Genomic DNA, 25,314 nt, shown 5'->3' on the forward strand with positions numbered 1-25,314 from the left:
TTAATAAGTTAAATTATATATTATTTTATTTAAGGAAGTCAAGAGCATATCTACAGAAATCATTACCAGGCATAAATGAAACATCAGTCTATTAAAAATGAAAAGTATTTTTTTCACTTTATATATCGGCATTGTCACTTATTAACCTGCCGATCAATTTCATCAAGGAGGCTAAAAAGTCTACTTGATTCACTGCCACTCTGGAATGCTTTGCTTTCTTTCCTTGATCCACTTTTAAGGTCTCCTACTCTCCTTTCACTGTCAGTCTTTTGAGAGGAGCTATCAAGACTATGACCAGCTCCCTGTTTCTTCTTGTTCTTTTCACTTTCAAAAAGACGATCACACTCTGAAAGTACTTGGAGGATTTTTTCTTCACTCATTTTGTGCTGCTGGTCATGGGAAGGCTCTGGAAGGCACTCAGTAATGCTCTGGGAGGACCTCTTCGTGTGCGAAATGCTTGCAGAGGGTGAAGCTGCATCATCTGTTTGACACGAGTTGGTTGGTGCTTCCTCTGAATGAGAGATTTGTTTGTATTACACTTCATATAAAAAGAACTAAGTATAATCAGACTCAAGTCTTACCTGAAATCATAGAGCTACTACTAAAACCAAAGTGAGACACTCGTAGAGAGGTGACAAATTAGTCAGTCTCTAAAACATGTAAGCCTTACTCTTTCATCTGACAAATCTCTCTGAGCAAGATTTGCCAGCTTTTTCCTTGCTGCCTATCTATAATAAACAGTATTCTGATAATGTGGTATATATGGATGGTGGTGTTTCGACTTTGCAAATAATTGCAGAACTGCACCAAGAGGAAGGTGACATGCACAACATGAAGCAATTAGACACTCAGCTTCATTGCCTAGTCTGACCAAGTACCTCTGAGTTAATTTGCACCCAACAAATCCTCTGAGGAACCCCTCTTTAGCTGTACTGTGCTTGGGTGAATTGCAAACCTTGAATAGTACTTCTTTGGCTTTCTTGTTGGTTTTGATGGTATTATTGGAGCAATGAATTCCTCTGAGAAAAATATGCTAAGCTACCTATGCCGCATCCCCATGTCAACAATCAGACTTATATTTAAAATTTATATTTTTCATTATGTTGGTGCTAAGGTAGCTGACTGGTGTCTCAGTGTGTGGGTGGCTACCTGCAGGCAGATGACACTGCCCCTCCAGGCACCTCTACCCCACCCTCTGTCCACACACCCCAACTCTCTCACCAAACCACTCCCATCATCTTCACAAGCACTTTATGCAACACTTCTAATGATTTCTAAGCATAATGAGACTGCAAAAGGAAGAATGGGGAAAAATAACATCTTTTTCACAGGAACCAGAACAAACAAGAACTCTCCCAGTGTTGGTCTAGTGTAACACGATTGACTCTTTTAAAAACAAGCCCGACCGACACTTCCCTTCCTTCAACTTAACATTAACTAGAGTAGAAATGCAAAGTTTTGAAGCTATCTGGTTAATGTAGAATCACTTAGGTTTAAGGACAGATCACCCTGGACTCTGGACCATGGGGTCTGTGTGGTCTGATTTTCTATGTAAATCTATGTAAATCTATGTAAATCAATACTTCAAATTTTGGGATTCATGAGATTTGTGCCATATTCACAGGAAGGAGCAAGCACAAGAGTAATGAACGCCTTGTATATCATAAAATTTTCTGTGGTTACCTTTTCTTCTCTTCCTTAACCCGTGTGCTTCAATATGGACATTTCTGTCCAAACATGTCAATGGGTCGGCACACGTGCGACCCTAAATTTGAGTAAATTGGAGGCCATGGTGACATGTGGCAACAGGTAAGTCACTCCTGGATCAGTTGACAGCATGAGTGTCAGGGCTGAATGCCAGGCATCACAAATGAGTTTGTTACCAAAAATACCCCGTAACAATGATTTTTTGTGTGAAAAAAAAAGTGGTTGCATGGGTATGAGAGGAGCACACCATTGCATACCCCAAGTTGTTTTGCTACCCACGCATTCATCCATTATCTAGCCATTTCTTAGCCATTCATAGCTTCAGGCTATAGAAAGTGGATGGGTTTAATATCATTTATGCTACAAAAAACAAACTGTTCAAAGGGAGGTGTACTCCATACAAAATACATTATGAAAGTTTTTAAGGCAAGCTACAGAAATAATTGATATACATAGATATTACTTACTAACCTGGAACATCAGGGACACCTTTGCTTCCCTCCTGGTCAGTGTCTGAGTCATAGGACCCCAGACTGTGGCAGATGTAATGGAAAAGGTCTGACCCATCTGACCACTCCCGGTAGCCATAGTGATGCAAGACCTGAGCTATCTCTCCTGATGAATAAAAGACAAACATCATTCGTCAAAAGATATTTAGTATTACTTTTATAGTACATACCAGCAATCACTGTCATACCTACAGGTTAGGTTCCTAAAACCATTTGCATATAATGATTTTACAAGTAATGGAACAAATTTTCTAATATATCAAATCAATGTAATATTGGACATGATGTTCTAAGCCTATTATATAAGAAAATCATTGGATGTATGAACAGACTTCATTGATGTATACAGTGATACTTGAGTCAACATACTAATCAGGACCGTAATTTCTGGGGGGGCTAGAGGGGATATAGCCCCCCCAATGTTTTCTATATCAGCCTCAAAATGACCCTAAAAGTGCTTATTTTTCAAATAATTTCCCCCACCTGTGCATGCTCGCTCTGTTTGCCACCCTCCAACCACAATTCATGAACATATGATGCTCTCTAGCCCCCCTAAAAAATCTGCCAAAATTACGGGCCTGCTACTGCAATCATTCCATATTCCTCTGCATCAGAAGAGTTGCCGAGATGATGCCATAGCCTATATGACACAGGAAGGAGTAGGTAGGAAGACACCTACCGAAACAGGGACATAAGCCACTCCCAGTGAGGTATATACGGGAAGTGAGGAGGGTGTTGCAGGCCCACCAAAGACTCTTCCCGTGTCCTCATTTTCCATTTCCCTATTGTCTCATCAACACTAGAGAGTAGTTCAGCATGGTCTCTAAAGACAGATTCTCTTACTCTCCACACCACACTACATATGCAACGATATCACTTGCTCTTGTGCCCATGACCTTGATTCTTCAGAGTTTTCCACCATCTGGCTAAAACTTCATTGCCATTCTATTACGAAGTACATCTGTGCTGTCTATCTCTCACCTAACTCTGCCAACTATGTATAATTCTTTGACTGCTTGAACTCTAGAGTGGAGCACATCTTGACTGACTCTCCCTTCACTGAAATCTCCATCCTAGAAGATTTCAATGTTCACCACCAGCTTTGACTTTCATCCTCTTTCATTGACCAGCCTGGTGAACTTGCCTACAACTTTGCTCTCCTCAATGATCTAGGGCAGTTAGTTCAACACCCTATACTGCCTTGGAGACATGCCCAACTTTCTTGACCTTTTCCTAATCTTTAACCTTTCGGCTTACTCTGTTTAACTGTTCTCTCCATTGGGCTCCTCTGATCACAACTTTATTTCAGTATTCTGTCCTATCGTTCCTGTACAGCCTCTGGACCCACCGAAGAGGCAGTGCTTCTGGCATTTGGCTTCAGAAAAATTTAAAATAATGAAAATAATTAAAGAAAAATCTTTTACCAAAATGGGCAAAATAGCCCAGACGGGATGTTTAGGGGTGATGATGATTACCCACAAATCGGGCTGCTAGCCTGTGCCATCTACTTCTTTGATACAACTTTGCAATGGATGGGTGCTTCAAATCAAAAAATGTTCACAAGTAAAAATGTCTTAGAAAGGCCTCAGTTTTAACATACTAATACAGTTTTCTGATATCTCCAGTATTTTTATAAGTGCCCAGCAAAGGGTTAAGACTGAGAGAGATTATGCAAAAATTGGGAGTTTGCCTTTGAGCAAATAGTAAATTTCAAAAGTGAGTTAAAGGTAACAGCTAAACAATATAGACTTGAAAATTCTATGTGAATGCCATAGAATGCAGCAAGATTGATGCCTAACGATTATCTGCATCATTGCATAATATAGCTTTTGACTTTTAAGAATGTAAAGAAAAAGGAAAAAAACTTTTTTGGTTTCTTATGTTAACTGTGAAGCATCAGAAACAGTGCATGGATGATTTTCTTTATGACTTACCTACAGTAACATTATTCTCCTTCAAGAAAACATACATGGTGTAGAGATCATCCCTCAGCTTCTCGTCCCCAAACGTGAAGTAGGCAAGGTTCCTTCCTATGTGGCCACACACAGCAAGCTGAATGAGAGCCTGAAAATAAAATACAAATATTTAAATTAAGAAAAAGTGAAACCTGAAAATTTACCTTTGCAAAATACTCAAATGCAGCTGTGCATGAATTTATTTTCTGTAAATTCTTTGGAAAAAGTCATTTATTTTTTTGCTGAGGGTTTCAGTACACATCCGATCTCATACATGCTGAATATCATCACAACAAACAGTTCATTAAACAATTAGTCCTGATGCATCTGGTTTTCTAAGAAGGACCAAGATATGAAATGCGGTGCCTGCATTCATAAAATTTTCATGAGGCACCTGTTTGGCATCTCACCTTCAGTCTTGGATTGCCTTTGAAAGCTCCACAGCCCCAGTTTCCTGTTGCCACACCTGTTGGTACACCTGGACTTCCATTTATCACCTTGAAGCCTGCATACGCCTGAAATACAAGGACCACTTTACACATAAAGTTAATCATCTGGTAATTAAAAAGGAAGTCAGTTTTATAGTTTACCAGTAAAAAGGCTGAAAGAATGGAGATAATAGCTTACTCTGGTAGCTATTGAGAAGTTATACAGTACAGGGACATTAAATAGATGATGATGATGGACTTGTGTAGATAATTCTGCAGTAAGGCTACTGGAAGGGTAGAGGCATACCATTTGCAAGTTCAAGGTCACTTAATTATGACATATTTGCTACAGTCCCACCTTGTTAAGTTCTCTGATGATGTAGGTGGGCTTGTACTGAATGTTGGGCTGCTTGGTGAAGTGAAGGGCATCAATGGCAGTCACCTGGCACAGACGCCTTCCCCACTTGTCAAGAGGGGTAGTATCCTCATGTGGTCCGTCCCAACAGAAGGTGGAAGCATATCCACTGCCTCGGCTAAACTGTTCACACCCTATAAAAATGTAACACTACAATAAAATGTATACAAAATGCTAATAAAGTAATTAATTGCATATTCAAACTAAATGAACAGAGCTAAGGGCAGGTCATATACACAAGCAGTTTTCAGATACATGAGGTATTCAATTCTGTGCCTAAGAAAGGGGTTAATATTTCTGAGGCCATCGCTGAAGACTTGCAAGCTGTTCATAAACATTAGTGGCACTTCACTACATGAATGAAGTGATGATGAAATTGATTGTGGCTTTAATTCACTTCAGGTCTTTCTAGAATGTGGGACAAGTATGGTCCCCATTTACAAAGAAATATATATTAAAAATAAATAATACAAAGAGCAGCAACCGAGGTGAATGGATTTGCTAAAATGTCATATATTCTTCCATTTCTTATTGGGAAACACTAATTATAATGCAATTCATGTAAATATGTAATTTTGTAAGTCAGGGGGCACAGAGTTCTGTGTGAGTAATCCTTGACACTGCCCTGCAAGCTAATTACAGACACAGAAAAAAGCAGGAAATTTGCTTATCTGTACCACAGAATGCATTCCTCCTGTGCTGAATGGTACATGTTTATTGTAACTACACAGCATAACCATACCAAATAGTATTTTTCACCAGAAACATGGAATATAGTATTACTAACAAATAAAAACAGTTTTTGCTGTAAGAGCACTGAGGCTGTCCAAAAATTATGTATAAAAAGTTTGTGTTCAGCAGAATTACATGTCTGCTATCCTTCAGTTATTGAATATAATAAAATCAAACATATTTAATCTTATTCTTACCAGTAATGATGAGGGCATCTGTCTTTTCTAGAGCCTGTGTGAAGAGCCTGGAAATTATCAGCTCTGGACAGAGAACAAAACGGATCTCTTCCTGCACACATCCCAGCCCCAGCACACCACCCCCAAGGTACCTGCAATGAAGGTGACGTAATGCTTTCAGTTCAGCTTTTTCTTTTATTGAATACATTAAAAATAATCCTTAAGTATACAAGTAACTATTATGTATACAGTCAAGACTGAATATAGTTTAATCCAATGTAATTCTCAATGAAGTACAAAAATAAAATATTACCAGTGCAGTGATTCTTAATGCCTGAGGGTAAAACAAAATCATGAAAAATAATGCACACTGCTCCAATAATAAGCATACAATGGAAGATGCCAAAAGATAAAGATCAATTCTGGTTTGAGGTCTTGATACTCCCCTCTTGAAAGAGGTTGTTCAAAGAAGTTGTATACACTTGTATAAAAGTCAAGCTTTAATATTTCTAAGCCAAGTTTAAAGGGTTGATTTACATAAATTCAACTTCTTTGGGAGGCTAAATTTATTCCTCAAGCAAATATACCATGGGCTTGGAGGAGAGTTCACTTTTAAATAATAACTCTCCTTTGATATCAACTTTTACATGAGTATATGCAGCAATAATTGTCATATAAATGATTTTCTTGTCATCCCTTACTTGTTTGCAAAGTCAACTTGTAGCAGCCCAGTAGCCTCTTCTATCAGTCCAGTACTGCTAACATGAAGATTAGGAAGGGGCCTTTTGGAGGTAGCCCAGTTGGGGATCTCTTGGTGTAACACGGTTTGCCTGGTGAACGTCACTGTCCCAGTGGGGGCTGCAAGCAACATGAGAATAAGTTACCAGCCTTTACCTTCTATTTTTATCAGGTGGAAATTAGGGCTTTACAGGGAATGATTGCAAGCTCCATCCCAGCCAATGCAGATCAAGGCTGACTGATAGCTATAGACAAGGACACATAATCCCTGAGTGGATAGAATCCCCCAGCCACAAATGGAATTCTATCCTCAACTTACTTTACTCCTAATGACACACTAACTCCTGAGGATGTGAACAACTGTGCAACTTCCATAGCCAAGCATGTGCTCCAGGTCTGGGTTTATCCTGGACAGACAAAGATTGCTATTTTTATGTGGATGACCACAAAGGTACTTCTGTGGAAACTAACATTAAGGAGTATGTTAAAATGGGTAATACTCACAGAGCCTATGCACATCTTTTCTTATTACAGTGTAGGAGGCAGACCAAGGGCAAAACAAAATTTTTGAAAATATGTTCAGAGCACACTGGCCCAATAAAAAATAGATATAGAAGATGCTGAAAGACAAAGATCATTTCTGGCTCAAGAGGCATCTTGATACTTAACTCATGAAAGAGTTTAAATTGTAGGAAGGTGGAATACAAACAAAAGATGTATGTTCCCTAATAACAGCACTATAACAATTTTAGTTCGACAATTACTTATACACACGGGCAATGCTGATATAACTTACATTTTGTGGTGACACGTTTGAAGTAATGGAGGAGGCACTTCAGCTTCTCCAGAGACCTCTGCTCCTTGTGGAAGAATAATCTGTGGGCAGAATCAGTATTTTCATTGGGGAAGCTACAAACATATGATGAATTTGTTGAAACAAGTAGCACAAAATACCTGTACATGCACCTCTTCTTCCACTCATTTAAACTACACACTTTTGGAAGACTGAAGAAAATCAATTAATAAGTTTCTTTGTGTTTTGTATTGGCTTACAAAGTGTTCTAATGGAAAGATAATAGTCACCCTCCATCTTCTGGGGCTAGGAGCACAGGAACCCAGTGAAAGTGGAAAAAAACAAGAACATCTCGCCTTCAAACCCTAAAACTATGTACACACCAAACCTATCCCCAAAACTTAGATTTTCCGTGCTTAAGTTGTTTTTGTTACCTACAGACCCTCTTCCATGCAAGTAATGGTAATTTTTAGGCACCAATTAAATGTTATTAGTGATCCACCATAGTTTACCTTAGTCAAATACTGCATTTCAATACTTTAAATGCAGAGCATAGACCACTGTAATGATTCTAATTAGTTAAAGAATTCAATTTACTCATGATGTATACTTAAGGTACATAGAGAGAAAGAGCAACTTGACAAGGTAAGACCCCTAAGGAGGGCAGACACGTATTAAAAATGTCTTGGTAATTTCTGACAGTTAATAGCCCCAACAGGATGTTGACAGGGGCCACAAGTCTCTGACCCAAGTAGGCGACTGTCACAAAATATTACACATTACGGATATGTGTTTCAAAAATTTCCTGTATTCAAATCAGATGCTATTTGGTCTGACTGTCAGCTGGATAAAAAGACTCAAGAGGACATGACTTTTACCTGTTAAAATTGATGTCAGGATACTTGGCATATTCAGTGTCATTTCCTTTAGCATTCCTCCTTGGGAATGTACAGAAGAAGGCATTTGCTAAGAGAGATGCAATCTGAAAAATACCAAAATCATCTTATAAATAAAAGAAAAAAGGAAAAAGAAAAGTATATCTTCAGGTCACTGAGCTGAAGAAGAATGCCAGAAGCACTGTTTCCTCAGCCGAGTCCAGAAGCTGTACAGCTATAGAATAAATTATGGAAATAAAGTTGTGATTAGAAAAGCTTAACTGGGAGTACAGTTTAGCAAAAATAGGTTAAAGGTTAGGAAGAGGCCTGGTGTTCAATGTGCTTCCAAGGCACATTCAAGGTATGCAGTCATGGTGCTGCAATAACTATGTGTTGGCTGCTGAACTCAAGATAAGTACAGATGGCAAAGTTGCAGGGTCATTCTGTTTGGGGATAGTATCATAGAAACATTGTCTGTACTCCTTTCATGAAATGCACATTCCTATTCTCAGAATATAAAATGCTGTAATTTTCCATTGTACTTTTATCAGAGATAGTTTTGCATTTCATTACCAGATTTAGATTTTATAAACTGCAAACAAACCAGATAAACTTGTGTAAAAGTTAATTTCATATAATTATTGAGCTCTCAGATAATTATTTGACTGAGATACAAATTTAACCCCCAAGAAAAGTATATTATGTAAAAATTGATCCCCTCAAATTGGAAAAAAAAGTCAAAATACAGTAGGCACACCTACTACGTGACTATATGAGTGACACACAAGCTTGCATAGTAGGAATACATGTTCTTATGGGAAAAACGGTTTATGGGTGGCGCTGCCCTGACTGACTGACCTTTATTGTACCACTGCCTCCCTTGCAAAGCACCACATGGTTACATTCTCTTTGCAGGACACCAAGAAAACACACATACATATATACACATACACCAGATGATGACCATATATGACGTAGCTGGACATAGTACCGTACAAAAATCTTAGCATGACTGGCAACGAGGTGCTGAGGATGAGATTATGGCAGTGAGGCGTTGAGGGTGGCAAACAAAAGGTGGTAAACAAGGGAAAGTGTGAGGTGCGCCATGTGCGTTTCACAGTGCCCTTACACATGTTATCGTGTTTACCTTACATTTTCATCACTAGTTTCTTTGTTTTGTTTTGTCTAACCGCCTGGAGTATGGGCAGAGTATGGTAATGGTGGTGAGGTGGTGCCGGCAGCATCGCTTGAAAACAAAGAAAAGTATGAGGTGTGCCATGCAATTTCCAAGTGTCCTTCCACCTGTTTTGTGTTTATTGTACATTTTCACCGCTTGTACTGCCTGTTTCTGTTTATTTATGTTTTATTTTATCTGACTGACTGGAGTGTTGGCATGGTGTGGTGGCGGTGGTGAGGCACAGCGGGTGGCACCACTTGTAAACAAACATAAAGTATGAGGTGCACCACACACATTCCACACTGCCTTTTCATATGATATTGTGTTACTCTACATTTTCATCACATGTTTCTGTTTTTGTGTCTTGTTTTGTTTTGTTTGACTGACTGGAGTGTTGGCATGGGTGTGGAATTTGATAGTTCCTTCATTCCTTTGCCTCCACCTCGTGAAATATGTGTTCTACTTGTGCACCTTGAGTTTGTGGGTTATACTTTCAGGTCCTTGAGTAGTAGGCATTTTGTGGTGTGAAGACACGTAATGGGTGTGCCTGATGTATGTGGCTTTTACATGAATGTATACAACAGGCAAGCAGTGATGAGTTTATCAATGGATTACCATATACTAGAACATGTAACTGACCTGCATCTGTGAGAGTGTGATGGAGTGAGTGGTGCCCTGCAGGAGAAGGGGAGGTGGCTGGGTCACCAACTGGGGCAGCATCAGCGCCAGCTGGATCATTGCTGGCAAGGTCTTGCCAAAGAAGTAAGCACATTCCTCATCCTCAAATTCCTTGAAAAAAAGTAAGTACAGCATGCCAGTTTATGAATCCAATGAGTAGCTAAATGTATATAATAGCTACTGTAAGTATTCTGCTCTTTATCTAAACTCTTAAAGAAAAGTCAACAAAGACTATCTAGTTATGAACACATTGTGTAACTAAAGAATACTGGATTTCCAAGTGCAATCAAATTCTTTGGAAGCAAGAGAAGTACTGTGAAGACCTGTGAATTAGGCAATATTTCTAAAACATTTATTAAGGGTTAGGTCAACATGGAACTACTTTTCAATGGTTTAAATATATTTCTCAATTGAAGTTGACTTTTACACAAGATTGATTTTCACATGAGCATATACAATATATGCAAAGGTCACATATGGAAAAAAAATGGTGGGATTCAAAATGAAATAAAAGAAAAAAAATGAAGAGGTCTGAGTAAAAATATAAGAGGGATCCAAACTGATGAAAGATATAATTGTGCAAACCTTGTCACATATAAGTGCATTGTGGACATGGCATGAATATTAAGTGTAAATGACTCATTTTAGACATGCTTGTGATGAGAGCAATATGGATGGCAACACTAGAGACAGCTTACAGAAAGTTTGTCATTCTTGACAATGTTGAAAGAATAAGTTTTTGAGTCAACAGGTGATCTAGAACAAAATACTGAGGTGGCTGGGCAGGTGGAGGAAATAGGAGGATAAGACAATGTCCATGTGTGGAGTAGTGGTCTTTAGCATGAAAGACAACTTTATGTAAAATGAGAGGAAAGAGCTGAATATTTTGGAGAAAAAAATCATGATTTGTTTTAACCATAATTATATACTCATTCATATAAATGTATCTTTTTTTTAACAATATTTTCTTGACCAAGTTTTGGAGGTTAACTTGAATACTACTTCTCCTAGAAAGTAAATTTACTTGAACATATTATAAGCTTGGAGTGGGTTGCCTTGTGCATGGGATTGAAAATGACAAGTATAAAATGTACTATCAACTTTGAGCTAAAATTCTGAGCTAGTAGTTTCAAGGACATACCTGCTCTAGAAGAATATGAAGCCCCCTGAACTTCCATCTGGAGGCATATCTGCTGTTATATTCCAAAACAGCTTTCTCTAAGTCTTCCACAGACTTTATCTCCCTGCTCAGTGCCTCACAGATAACACTCCATCGAGGAACCACAGTATCCTGTTGAAAGGGAAATTAATTTAAACTCAAAAAAATCCATCATTGTTACAGAGGTAAGGTAAAACTGAGGGCATGTGATAAGCTGCATGTTGTGTCTGTGCTCACCTCTGTCTCTGTGGCCCTTGAGCCAGTGGAGGGTAAGAATCAATTGCCACAGTACACATGGCAGGTGTGGCATCTGAATTTCCATTGTTTACCTTCCCCAGGTACTTTCTGTATTTTACGGCTTATTAGACACATTTCTTTTTTCCAAAAAATGTCCCAGAAAATCACCCTGTGTCTTATAAGGTCAAGGATCAGCTTTGAGTTACTGGCTACAGTGAAACCAAATTGGCGAGTTCATCGTGGCATTGACTCAGGTGGGTCCTTTCCTCCCATCTACTCTGTCACACAGTCCCAACACCTATTTCTTCCTCTCACATGTTAGCTATGGGTAAAATAGGAGAGGAAAAAATAGGTGTTGGGACTGTATGGCAGACCAGAGGGGAGGAAAGGACCCACGGGAGCCAAAGCCAAAACGGACTCACCAATCTGATTTCACTGTAGTGGAGTTATGGTGCTGCAGTGGGCCTTAACTCTTTCAATACAGTGACGCAGATGTCAGCGTCACAGAATGGAAAGAGTTAAGAGGAAATGGAAGAGGATTAATCCTCTTCTAAGCCTCTTAATCCTCTTCTAAACCTCTCAATCCTCTTCTAAACCTCTCAATCCTCTTCTAAACCTCTTAATCCTCTTCCATTTCCTCTTAAGAGGTTTAGAAGAGGATTAAGAGGTTTAGAACAGGATTAATCCTCTTCCATTTCCTCCAAACCCTTTCCATACTGTGATGCCGACATCTGCATCACATATTGAAAGGGTTAAATTAAACCACAAACATCTCTGCAAATGCAAACAAGGTGGCGATTGCTTCTACACAAACAATGGCAACTCTTTTCTGTATCAATGTATAACAGTAGTACTTACTACTTACTAGTACTTCATATAAAATAACACCAGTCAAGAAGAAAATTAAGTGACGATGCTGAACCATGCTTGTACCTAAACAAACTAGTGGACAGTTGTACACCAAACTTGACGACACGCACACGACCCACTGCGTTTCCTTAGTATGAAGCCAGGGATCATTGAGGTAAGACAGACCTTCTTCATAAAACTGTTTAACTTTATTTAATTGATAGACACAAACAATATATGGCTAATATTGACGAGGTATTGAGAAGATAGGTTATTATTCAGTATGATGTACAAACTTTACACCCGCTACCCCTCTGACAATGTCACTATCTACACCATATTTGTTTACGTCTCAAAGCAGGACTCTCGAATCTCTTAGACAGACCAGTTCTGGTAGGTTCCAGCAAATATTAAGGTACTTAAATGTAAATATTGGGATTTAATAAGGATCTGAATATGTATGAAACTTTGAAAATGACCTGATAGACGGGAGGGCTACAAATGTCAGGCCAAAGCCATTCACCTGACATTTGTAGTTCAAACCTGTTCATTTATTAATTTTTTTAATGTCTGCCCAAACTGAAGTGTGCCTTTTCACCATGAATCTTATAAGCTGTCAAGTGCAGTATTTATTGAAAACCCTAAATAGACCCTGCTCCAGTCAGTTGACCCTGCCCCAGTCAGTTGACCCTGCCCCAGTCAGTTGACCCTGCCCCAGTCAGTTGACCCTGCCCCAGCCTCGGGGGTACACGTGTGTCACCTCGTTCTCAGTGTTTCGACGCTTTGGCTCTCCTTATCTGCTACCCAGCAGTTCCTGAGGCTGTTCTGTTGCTGAAGTGCTGCTGCTGTGACTGAACAACTACTACTACCCAACACTCTGCTCTGCTAAGTGTTATTTCTGATACATCACATTCCATCACCCTCACCCTAACACACTTGCTTTCCCTCGCTGTACTAACCCCATACATCTCACAACTTTACAGTGGTGCACGCAAGCTCCTTCTAAATGTCCTACACATATTTTTTTCCTATTCATTTTCCAGGAAGTGTTTATATTAGATACTGTTTCAGGCTGTAATTTTCCTTGATAAACGGAAATTTACAGGCCACCAGACGACACCCTGCTCGCCGGCCGTATTCCCCTGGTCGCCTTTGTTTCACCTGGGACCCTTTGTTTCAATATGCTCCGTGGAAGGATCAGCCAATATGCCCTCAAATTTGAAACGTTGTTTTAATTGTGGCCTTCGCCAAGTTCCGCAGTACTTTAGGACAAGTAACGGGGCAAGCGAGACTTGCTGTTTCTGCATCAAGCCAGGGCATGATGAAAGAAAAATCAAGCACCTGGAATCCATGATCCACTCGTTAACACGGGACATTAAATATTTGGCGGAGAGAGTCACAGCGTGTCGCAGGTGTTCCTGCTCATCTACTCACGAGGGTACCTCACCCCCCCTTCCTTCCACCCCTGCTTCTCCCCATACAGCAGCAGACCATGCCTCCCTTCTCCCGCCTGCCTCCCCCTCCTCGCGAGTGCCTTCTCCCTCCCCCTGCATCTCCCCCTTCACCTCCACTCCTTCAGCTGCTTCTCTCCTCTCCTCCCCTCTCCCCTCTCCTCACCCACCATCTCCCCTCTCCTCACCCGCCATACTTCCCTCCCCTTCTGCTGCCGCGGACTCTCATTCATCACCCCCCTCTCCCCTTTCTTCCACCTCTTCCCCCCCTTCCGTCTCTTCCTCGCATTCTCTCTCCTTGTCCTCCAACACATCACCTCCCCCCTCCTCTGCTACCGCTACCTCCCCTGCCTCCTTCTCCTCCTCCCCCGTCTCCCTCCCTGTCCCCTCCTCCCCACCTCCCTCCCTGTCCCCTCCTCCTCCCCCCCTCTTCCCCCTCCTCCCCCGCCTCCCCCACCACCTCCGCCACCACCTCCTCTCCCCCTTCCCCTTCGACGTCATCCCCCTCCTCTCTCTCCTTCTCCCACTCATCGTCCTCCTCCTCCCCCTCCTTCTCCTCCCCCTCCCCCAGTAGCATAAGTTAAGGGTAGTAATTTCCTCTTATTTGTCTCTTTACTGTAAAATTTCCATGTTCCTTTCTTTCTTAAAGGCACATAGTGTTCTCTTCTAACTATTTCCTGCCGGCACGTTACCGGAGGGAGAGGTGGGTGGGGAGGAGCCTTCATCTATTCTATCCTGTCCTACCACATGTAGATCACTAGTAGTAGCGGTAGTAAACAGACACCCTAACCATAGACCGACAGGTCTTCTGTTGTCTGTTCTTCCTATGTATTCCTATGTATTCCTCCTCCTCCTCCCCTGTTGCTGCCCCTCCCTCTCCTCCTGTAGCGGCTCCCCTTCCGTCTACTGACACAATTTCTAAGAGGAAAGTCCTGGTGGTTGGTGACAGTCAAGTCAGGTTCATTGACAGGTACTTTTGTTCAAGGGATAAGGAAAAAAGGCTTCGAGTGTGCTTTCCCGGGGAAGGTATACAGCACGTATCTGACAGGATGGAGTAAATTTTAGCAGGGGAGGGGACACAACCTATCGTCTTCTGCAGTTTCGGTGGTAATGACATCTGCAGAGTGGGTAGCGAAGAGATATTTCGGCGTTTCAGGGAATTGTTCACTAAAGTGAGAGACTTTGGGGGGGGGGATGGGGTGCCAGCCGTTTGTGGTGTTTTGCCAAGGAGGGGGGTAGGCGAGGGATGGCTTTCCAGAGCCTTAGCAGTAAACAGCAGGCTGGCGGCCCACTGTAAGCGAAATGGTTGGCTTTTCCTTGATAATTGGGACCTCTTCTATGATAAGGGCACCTTGTATGCCAAGGATGGTGCGCACCTGTCACTTCAGGGGGTGGAGGTTCTCGCAGGCTCCCTCGAGCGATCACTTAGCACCCTACAGGATGAGTAGGGAGGGCCTGTCATCAGTAGCTATGCATCGCAGACTGGGACTAGGGGGCACAGGAGCGATCAAAAGGATATAAGAAAGGATGGGCTAACGGCTTATTACACCAACAGTAGGAGTCTCAGGAACAAGATAGATCTACTGAGGGGGAAAGCATGTGTCGAGAAATTCGACATTATAGCTATCACGGAAACGTGGGTGGATACTGCAAACAAAACTTCATGTCGGAATATGAAAAAGATGGTTATCAGATGTTTCACAAAGATAGAAAGGGAAGAAGGGGAGGGGGTGGCACTTTATGTTAAAGACACACTTAAATGTTCCGCTAACAACTCTGTTCAAACAAATGGCGACTCAGAATCAGTTTGGGTGGACGTCCACAAAGGGAAAGACAAACTTACTCTAGGGGTTCTTTATAGGCCACCCAACCTTAACAGGCAGGACACTGATATATTATTACAAGAGGTTGGCAGGGTGAGCAGGAGCAAAAATGTCTGCATAATGGGGGATTTTAACTATAGGAATATAGACTGGGAAGGCGTGGTGGGTGATCTAAAATCTGAGGATTTTCTGAAAGTAATACAAGATAATTTTCTCAAGCAGACAGTAACTGAGCCCACCAGAGGTAACAACATTCTAGACTTGGTCTTAACTAACACCGAGAATATGATCAGCGAGATAGATGTTGGGGGAGAATTAGGTGGCAGTGATCACAAGAAAATTAGGTTGAAATTAGACTGGGCGGTGACCCATGAACTCAACCCTATGTTGGTGCCCGACTTTAGAAGAGCTGATTATGAGGGACTCAGAAGACACCTTGAGGAGGTAAACTGGGGAACCCTAGGGCTGGATGAGGGCCAGATCTCAGGGCTGGAACTGGAAAGACAGGGGAACCATGCAGAAATGACCTACAATAATTTAGTTAGAGTAATTGCAGGGGGTCATAAACAGCATATCCCTTACCAAGCACGTAGGAAGGAAAATAATGACTCAAGCATGAGATTGGCTTGAAGAAAGGAATTTATAGGAAAACAAAGAACAGAGAAACCCACCTCAGGGGTAGGTATGTTGAGCTAGCCAGGTCAGTGAAATAAAACACCCGCCTAGCAAAAAGAAATTATGAGATTAGGATAGCTAATGAGGCCAAGAGCGATCCCAAGAGCTTCTTCAAATTGTACAGAATGAAAACAAGGGACAGAATTGGACCGTTGAAAACAAACACAGGTGAGCTCGTTGAGAATGGAGAAGATATGAGTCAAATGATGAATGACTATTTCCTCTCAGTTTTCGTGCAGGAAAATCTAACAACCATTCCAGAGAGAGTTCAGGTATGTGAGGGTGAAGACAACGACAAGTTGAGGGATGTGATCATCACTAGGCAAGTAGTCCAGGCTGAGATTGGTAGGTTGAAGAAAAACAAATCGCCAGGCCCAGACGAAGTATTTCCAAGGGTTCTGAAAGAGTGCAAGGAGGTCCTTAGTGGCCCTCTTACCGATATCTTTAAGATGTCGGTAAATTCTAGGTATGTGCCCAATCAATGTAAAGTAGCTAATGTGACGCTGATTTTCAAAAAGGGAGACAAGTCAGCCACCTCAAATTATCGCCAAATTAACTTAACATCAGTTGTAGGAAAGATGTTGGAGTCAATTATAGCCGGGAGCATTTGGGACCATCTAGAAAAGCATAATTTAATTCATGATTCACAGCATGGGTTCACGAAGGGCAGGTCTTGCCTTACTAACCTGTTATCCTTCTACACCAAAGTAATTGAGGCGGTTGACCGAGATATGAAAAACTATGACATACTATATCTAGATTTCAGCAAAGTGTTCGACAAAGTCCCTCATCACCGGCTATTACTAAAATTACGGGCTCACGGCGTAGATGGGAAAGTTTTGAACTGGATCAGGGCGTGGCTTAGTGGTAAGAAGCAGAGAGTGCAAATCAATGGTAAAAAATCTGAATGGGGCAGTGTTACAAGTAGAGTCCCTCAAGGGTCGGTGCTGGGTCCTCTGCTTTTTATTATTTACATCAATGACTTGGACACAGGAATTAGTAGTGATGCCAGTAAGTTCGCAAATGATACCAAGATCGGTAGAGTAATCCAATCAGACAGGGATGCTACCGTTCTCCAGGATGAGCTTGACAGACTATATGATTGGGCGGGGAAGTGGCAGATGGAATTCAATGTCGGGAAGTGTAGCATTTTGAGTGTAGGTAGGAATAACCCCTCACACAATTACTCCTTAAATGACACTCCTCTAAGCAGGTCTGGGCGTGAGAGAGACTTAGGAGTCCTAGTGAGCACTGACCTCCGTCCTAGGGCTCAATGCATTCAGGCTAAAAATCGGGCCAACAGAGTACTGGGTTTCATCTCAAGGAACGTAGGCAATAGGAGCGCTGAAGTCATCCTCAAACTTTACTTAGCACTAGTTAGACCTCATCTATAGAATGGATTTCAAGATGTTAGAATCTGTACAGAGGAGGATAACAAAGATGATTCAGGGGGTGAGAAACTTGCCTTATGAAGACAGGCTGAAGCATTTAAATCTACACTCTAGAAAGGCGAGGGTTGTGAGGAGACTTGATCGAAGTCTATAAATGGATGAAGGGCTTTAATAAAGGGGATGTCAATAAGATTTTGAGAGTAAAAGAGCCAGGTAGGATGCGTGGCAGTGGTTTTAAGTTAGACAAATTCAGATTCAACAAAGACATAGGCAAGAATTGGTTCACCAATAGAGTGGTGGATGAATGGAACAGGCTTGGGAGCCATGTTGTGGGTGCCAATACCATAGATACATTCAAGAAGAGGTTAGATAAAGCCATGGATGGTGAGGTAAGGTCGGGTTGAGTGTACAGGAGCTGCCTTGTATAGGCCAACCGGCCTCTTGCAGACTCCTTACGTTCTTATGTTCTAAGATGAACAGCTGGGTGGGCGGTGCAGACTGCCCCAGCCAGGCTCAATCCCATGCCTGCAGATCCAAAGCTAAGAATGCAAACTTCAATTTTGCGATGTTCAGTGACCGAGCGGAGGTACCTTTTGTCTGGTGTGCTCATCAGCCTCAGTTTCAGGCTGGTGTAACACACCATGATGATAAAGGGACTCTCTCTGTTTGTGAGTTGATATACTCTTCTGCACATTCTCATTTAAGTCTTCCCTCTTCCTGTATGTTTTTTTTATGAGGAAGTGATGATTTAATGGGATGATGTTAGCTCTGACATAGCCATGTGCTGTTTGCCTTATGTAAAAATAAAATAATCCCTAAAACACCACATTCATGGTATGCAGATGCTCACAGGACTTGGTGGCATCAGGGGAAGGTTGTAGAATATTATAGAGTGAGCTGTGGGTGAGAGATTTCAGGGAATAGAAAAATATAAGTTAAAAAATATGGTTACGTACCTTGTTCTTTGGGTACTGGCTCTTAGGGGAGCACGGCATCCTGACATGGTACTGGTCCCACACATCAAAGGGTCCAGAAGGGTAAGGGAGAGGCCCAGAGCCGGGTGACACGGGCAACTTTACCAAGACTGTGTGGTCAGGGGAGGGCACCACTGGAGGTATGTTGGGGTTGCTGGCACTGAGGTGGGGCAGCGATGATAAAGACACTCCTTGCCACTGAATTAAAGGATGTATTGGCATCACTACACTAAATTCTTTAACATAATACTCTACATAAGTATAGTTCTATACTATAATTCACCTTTGTCTTAATGGACTAACAGGAGAATACCAAGTCATTAGATATGAAGGAGTTAATGGGTAAAAGCTCTATATTTTTTTAAAGAAAACTAATCTAGTGATAATATGATAGGCATCAAATAAAAACTAAAAATATATTATACTCTGACTTACAATAGGTTTATATATATGGCTAGATAAATCTGATTCTTCTTAAAGTTTTTCTTTTAAATAGAAATTGGTTTACTGTATTTATTTTTTCCTAATATCTTGACAAATGAGGTTTGGTACTTCAATACTGCTTCAATTCAACTTTTTAGTGATGTATAATTGAAATTAAATAGTAATTTCAGTGTCCCTCTCTAACCTCCTTCTCCTCATTGTCTCTTCTGCCACCACCTGATGTGCTGCTTGTGTCCTTGGCCCTTTTTACCGACTTTGTCACTGAGCCCATCCGCTGCTCAGCGGCACTGGCTAAGATGTTACGCAGGTCTGGAGGCCTTTCTTTACCCTTGTCTTTATCACATTCCTGTGAATAGATGTTACACAGCCTAAGTCAAAGAAGTGATGTATTATTTCTTCTTTTCAAGTACAGGAGGCAGTCCATGGGTAACACAAAATTATATAAAAAAATGCCTGCATCAGTCTGCTTCCATAAAACGAAGACATATGATTCCAATAGAAGGATCAATGTTGGTTCAAAAGGCATCTTGATACTCTCTTGAAAGATTTTTTGTTGCCATAAGGAGGAAATCCAAAGGAAGGATAGTTGCTCCAAAGTTTACTAGGCTGGTACACTTTGAGTAAGCAACTGTGATTCACAAGAGAGTCTGATGATTTCATGACTTCATTCTTTTCTAAGCAAGCTGTAAATAATTTTGAAGATAGTGTCAACTTGCAATTTCTTACTTTTCTTGTGGAGTTTAATGGTGGTTGCGCTGTCTTTTTCTATATCTTTCAACACTATTCTATGCAGTTCATATGTGCTCTGCCTCTTAGATGCCTGCCTGACTGCTGAAGGTTCAATTGAGTTAAATGTTCTCTTATAATCTATGAAAGCCAAGTTTTTCATACTTGTCTGTGTCATGATTTCATTATTCAGGGAGTGGCCCGTGGAAAATTACCGCGGAAGTCCTCGCCATTTTGACTGAGAGAGCGGGAGTAGTCACAAGTCAGGCGGGAAAACTAGAAGGCGGGAACAGCGTGCTTTTCAAATCATTTCGTTAATAATGCCATGGCTGAGCTATGTGTGGGATGCATGACCCACTATGACCAATTGCATGTGTTAGGTTATTAATAAATAATAAATCCATAGCCGTCAGGGCGTTTTAGCGTAAATGTTGCACAGAAAACGAGATGTCAGTATAGCGAGAGCTGGCATCTTGACCGCGGAGCCCGGCCTGAGCATTGTGGGACTGCCGCCATCTTTCAAGCCATCTTCCTCCGAGACTCCACCGCGAGCTGACGTCTCTCTCCAGCCTCCGGGTCTTTTCAGCCTTGTAGTATCCGCAAGTCCAGAGTGACTGTGTACTCAGGTCAGGGAAGCCCATGGGAGGAGTGAGGGCACGGCGGTTGCAGAGGAACGAGAGAGGATTGAAGAAGGACTCCAAGGCTCCAGAACACGAGGCAGATCAGGGTGTGGCTCCCCCTTCTTCCACCTACAGCTAAGTAACCATTTGCTAGGATGTTTTAACGTAGATAGCTAGGTTGCTGTGTGCTTGGTTTAATTAATTATTCTTAATTTCCAGCGAGTTTCTTTGTTGCTTTCAATAAACTTAAGAGCAGGTTTTATCTGGCTTTTGCTTACCCTATGAAAGATGTGACTGGTCAGATATTTAAATAATAATAAGGACTAGAGGGGCTGCGAGTCTGATAACTCAATTTTCAGTTATTTTATTTTATATTTTTTGTTGCTGAGAATTACGGGATTTTCGGAAGTCCAGACCTTTCAAGAACCCCACAGTCTGAGTTTTTGACAATCAGGCTGATGAAGTTGATGTGATCATTTATTGAGTATCCACTATGAAACCTAACTTGCTCTCTTGGCTGGCCTGAGTCTAGTGTTGCACTTAAATATATAAAAATAGATAGATGGACAGGTAGACAAACAGATGAACAGATGGAAACTATGTTACTTCAATTGCTTATACTTAATGTCTCATTGATTATGGTTAACAGGGAAAATTCAGTGGGTTACCTCAGATGATGGTCTTCCAGAAGGTTTCAGTTTCACTGGATTATCTCTCTGTGAAAAGCTCTTTGGCTTCAAATCATCTGACATACTCTTTCCTTTAGGTTGGGTTGAAGGGCAGGTACTGAAGTCACTCCTACTTCCAGAGGCACCTACTTCCTTATTCACGTCATCTACAGAAAATTTACTATTTTTCTTGCACATATGTTCTGATTTCTCCCAACTTAGCTCTGAGTCTTTGTTCTTGCTGGTTGGCTTCAAGTCTCCTTTCTCTTCTCTGTGGTACTCTTTAGTTTCTTCATCGTGTAGCTTTGCACCCAAATCTTTCCCTTCCATCCTCAGAGACTCAGTGCACTGTTTGTTTGCCACTGTATGGAATTTACCAGCTTCCATACTCTCTCTCTTGAAAGGAGGTGGACTTGAATGCTTTTTCTTATTCTCTGAAAAAGGAAAAAAATCTAATTTAGACATGAAACCATAAATGAGCAATTTGTATGAACAAACATTTGTCTTGGAAATCTGAGGTCAAAACAATTAAAAATTTAATTTTCAGTGCCTTGAATAAGGAAAGTGACACATAAGAAGAATTGTGATAAAAGAGACAAAAATGCAAAAAGAAAATGCATAAAAGATCAACTGAAGGATGGAATACATTCCCCAATTAAATAATGTGTCAAAAGTACACACAAAAGTGATAAAAAGTTCAAATACAAATCATTGCAAGCTTAACTGAATGCTGTATAAATAAATATAAGTTGGAGCAAATACTTAAAAATGCATCCACACACACACACAAAAAAAAAATTAAACACTTGCTCTTAATTTCATACAGTTTCCTTTCAGATTTAAACATAGGCTGTGTTCACCTTGTCTTTTACTGCACAGACTCACTTCCTCATCAGCCACACCACTGCTGTGTCACTCATAATGTTACTGTAGTTATTCTACATTTTCAATGCTTGTTGTTTTGTCTTAGTGACTAGCCTCTCTGCAGCATGGAATTCTTTTCTTATGCTCCCATTTTGATTGGTGAAAAATAGAAGATAGAATTGTATGGAAAATGTCCCAGATTCAAGTCTCATGCTATATAAAAAGTCTTAAATAAAATTGTGTTGAAGTAACAATAATATTAATAATAACAACAATTTAATGGCGATAGTAATGATGATAATACCTACAACTACGAATAATAAAATAAATAACCATACAAAACTTTTCACAAAGACCTCACACCAGTTCATTGGAGGCATCAGCTTGGCCACTCTTTACCTCCACACACTGCTCAGGAGCACTGGTTACAGCACAAGACCAAGACCCAGCTTACCCAACTCAGGCTTTCCTCGGCTGGCCAAGGGTTTCAGCATGTCTTTTATTGATATTTGACACAGCTTCTTCTTTGGCGGGTAGTTGGACATCACTTTCAATATCACTTCTGAAACCATTTTAATAATTAATTGTACATATTCGCTGAGCTGAGCACAAAGCCTTGACAAATCTATTAAAATCAACACCAATAGTTCTGAACAATTATGACTCTTCATGCTAAGACTGGTTTAGCTCACTGAGCTGCACTGATGGACTTCCCACAAACAATACCTTTAACTTCCCACAAACAATACCTTTAACTTCCCACAAACAATGTCTTTAACTATGACTATGACTTAACAGTACTCAAGAAGGTGAAGATGCAGTGTCAAGACTGGTAACAGGTGATTGGAGCCATGCAGTGATTATGCTGTTAAGGTAGTAAGGAAGGTATGGGGACGAAAGGGAAGGAGAGACACAAGGAGAAAGAGATACGAAAGAAGGAATGATGGAAAGGGAAGTGGTGGAGAGAGGGAGGAGGATTGGAACGGAAAGGGGGAAGAGAAATTAAAAACGGATGATGAGAAGGGAAATGAAAGAGGGTGGGAGAGAAAGGAGGAGGTAGGGAGGTATTGTAGAGGAATTTATCTACCTGGAGTTTGCCCAGAGAGCATTTATCAACATGATCCAGGGTGTACATGACCTACATTACTGGGTTCAGATATCTCCGAACAGACTCCCTACATAGGAAAAGGGAAATATATAGGGTTGCACCGATTAATCAGTAAGTAATCGGTAATCGGCCTAGTTGGCCACTTTGCCGATTAATCGGTAATCGGCCTTTTGACCGATTAATTGGGGCCGATTAGTAAAATTTTTTCTCTCTTCCACTGCTGCAAGAGTTTTTCCGTTTACCCATCCTGCAAGCGTTAAGTCCGTATCGCATTGTTATGTCACTACTCACTAGATCGTCCCCACAAAACTTATATGAATTTTTAGAAATAATAAGTGGAACGTCACCAGCTTACATAACATAGGCACTATGCTCACTGAGACACACTGACTGACTGACAGGCAAATGATAGCCTGTGGCGTGGATCTCATGAACTCTCACCGAGTCTCACCGTACTGGTACTGGACACATTCAGATACAGACTTAGTACGATACGCTTATACCATTTTCAGTTTTACCTAATTGAGGGACATTATTCAACTTTTTTCATCACTGTAGCTACATAAAGTTATTATTTCATATTACTATGCAGTAATCATACTGTATATTTTGTACTAATAAAAAAAAATCAAAACATGCGTGTTTTTAGTTTAGAAGTAAGCAAACACAGTGTAACACAGTAAATTAATAGAAGACTTGAGAGACTGATAAATTTTCTGTACACTACCATTTCTAGTAGCATCTAGGATCACCCCAAGAACGAGAAAACTGGCAAATTCTAACATATTAAAACCAGGATGTTTCCACAAAGCAGGCTAAATTATAAGTAACAAATTACTAGAAGTATTTGCTCTCCACACAGGAGATGACAGTTGGCCAATAAACAAAGTTGTAAACACGAGGGTTACGGTATGTCTTTAACTTTGTGGTACCAGTGTCCAGTAATTAATGAAGATGAATCACATTTACAATTTCTAAATAATCGGCCAATTAATCGATATTGGTCAATTACTGGTTACCGATTACTCAGTAATTGGCCAAATTGCTTAATGGTGCAACCCTAGAAATATATACATAGTGACATATCTTAGGAAAATTCTTCGAGGGTTAGTACCAAATATGGAGCTACAAGAAATCTCAGGGAATTGTAGATTACCGCCACTTCCTCCACTGCCAGTGACAACAAGGACACAGTGCAGAGCGTATCACATGTAATTACTGTAAACAATCAAACTTAACAAATCTAACGTAACCTGACTCTCTCCCTACCCAATTTTGGTTGCGAGGGGTGAGTATGGGCAAACACTGGATTAATACCATGTTTTGCAGTACTTAAATCACGTGGAAGCTATTAGTTACTACGTACACTGCATTCAGAGACCAAAACACAACACGATATAGGTATTAACCACGCGAGATGGATACCATTAAAGAAATCTTGGCCGTAGCACTGACAGGTAGAGCCAACCCGGGTGAAGTAACGTGGTGACACACTGGTGACTACAGGCTGATACTACTGGGGAGCCTCTGATAACGCGATTACAGGCTGATGCGTAGGCCATTTATTTCACACACGGTTCTCTAGGGCCTCTAACCCCGTGCAGTCTGGCGGATCACACTCCCACAGTCTCATGAACACCTCAGATATTTTTTCCTGCCTCGGTGTCACGGTTTGTTTACCTGTGCCAAGGGTGACAGTCCGTCCCTTGGTGCGAGAAATACCTCCCCGTAGAAATAAGTCGCTCTACTCTCTACCACGCAGGCGCACTGGGGAATAAATGATAAATTACTGGGTTCAGGCATCTCCGAACAGACTCCCTACATAGGAAAAGGGAAATATATAAATAGTGTTATATCTTAGGAAAATTCTTCAAGGCTTAGTACCAAATGTGGGGCTACAATTAAGAAATCTCGGGGAACATATTATATACAGAATATTAGTATTTATTATTTACCGTTTGCCTGGTTTTGTTCTATTTTTGTCCACTAGTGATGTTTGTAATGGTTGATATTGCCAGCAAGACAACAACACATCAGATTATCAGACCTAACAAGCTGCAAGAACTGAGTGATCATCAACTAACGTGCGGTAATTCTTTCTAATATCTGCCCTACTCGTTTGTTATACAGCCTTTTCTTAAT

The 25,314-nt window shown here is 40.9% G+C and overlaps 1 protein-coding gene across 9 annotated transcripts; it reads right to left on the reverse strand.

Moving 5' to 3' along the window:
• LOC127000273 (poly(ADP-ribose) glycohydrolase-like) lies at window positions 1–24,916 on the reverse strand. Of its 9 annotated transcripts, none has more exons than XM_050863730.1 (16): window positions 24,853–24,916; window positions 22,519–22,626; window positions 21,201–21,634; window positions 19,371–19,532; window positions 18,725–18,940; window positions 11,325–11,474; window positions 10,145–10,294; window positions 8,332–8,435; window positions 7,457–7,536; window positions 6,624–6,780; window positions 5,944–6,074; window positions 4,958–5,148; window positions 4,582–4,686; window positions 4,151–4,280; window positions 2,179–2,322; window positions 1–511 (listed from the first exon to the last, which is right to left on the reverse strand). In XM_050863730.1, the coding sequence occupies exons 2-16, from the start codon at window positions 22,607–22,609 to the stop codon at window positions 135–137; spliced, it is 2,622 nt and encodes an 873-aa protein (XP_050719687.1). In that variant the 5' UTR covers window positions 22,610–22,626; window positions 24,853–24,916; the 3' UTR covers window positions 1–134. The 9 variants fall into 9 exon arrangements, with proteins under 9 accessions (XP_050719687.1, XP_050719692.1, XP_050719691.1 ...); XM_050863735.1 differs by lacking the exon at window positions 24,853–24,916 and adding an exon at window positions 24,628–24,846; XM_050863734.1 differs by lacking the exon at window positions 24,853–24,916 and adding an exon at window positions 24,598–24,846 and having other exon boundaries at window positions 22,519–22,623.
• Between the last annotated feature and the right edge of the window lie 398 nt (window positions 24,917–25,314).

Source organism: Eriocheir sinensis, chromosome 18, assembly GCF_024679095.1.
Source record: "Eriocheir sinensis breed Jianghai 21 chromosome 18, ASM2467909v1, whole genome shotgun sequence".
Lineage (NCBI taxonomy): Eukaryota > Metazoa > Arthropoda > Malacostraca > Decapoda > Varunidae > Eriocheir > Eriocheir sinensis.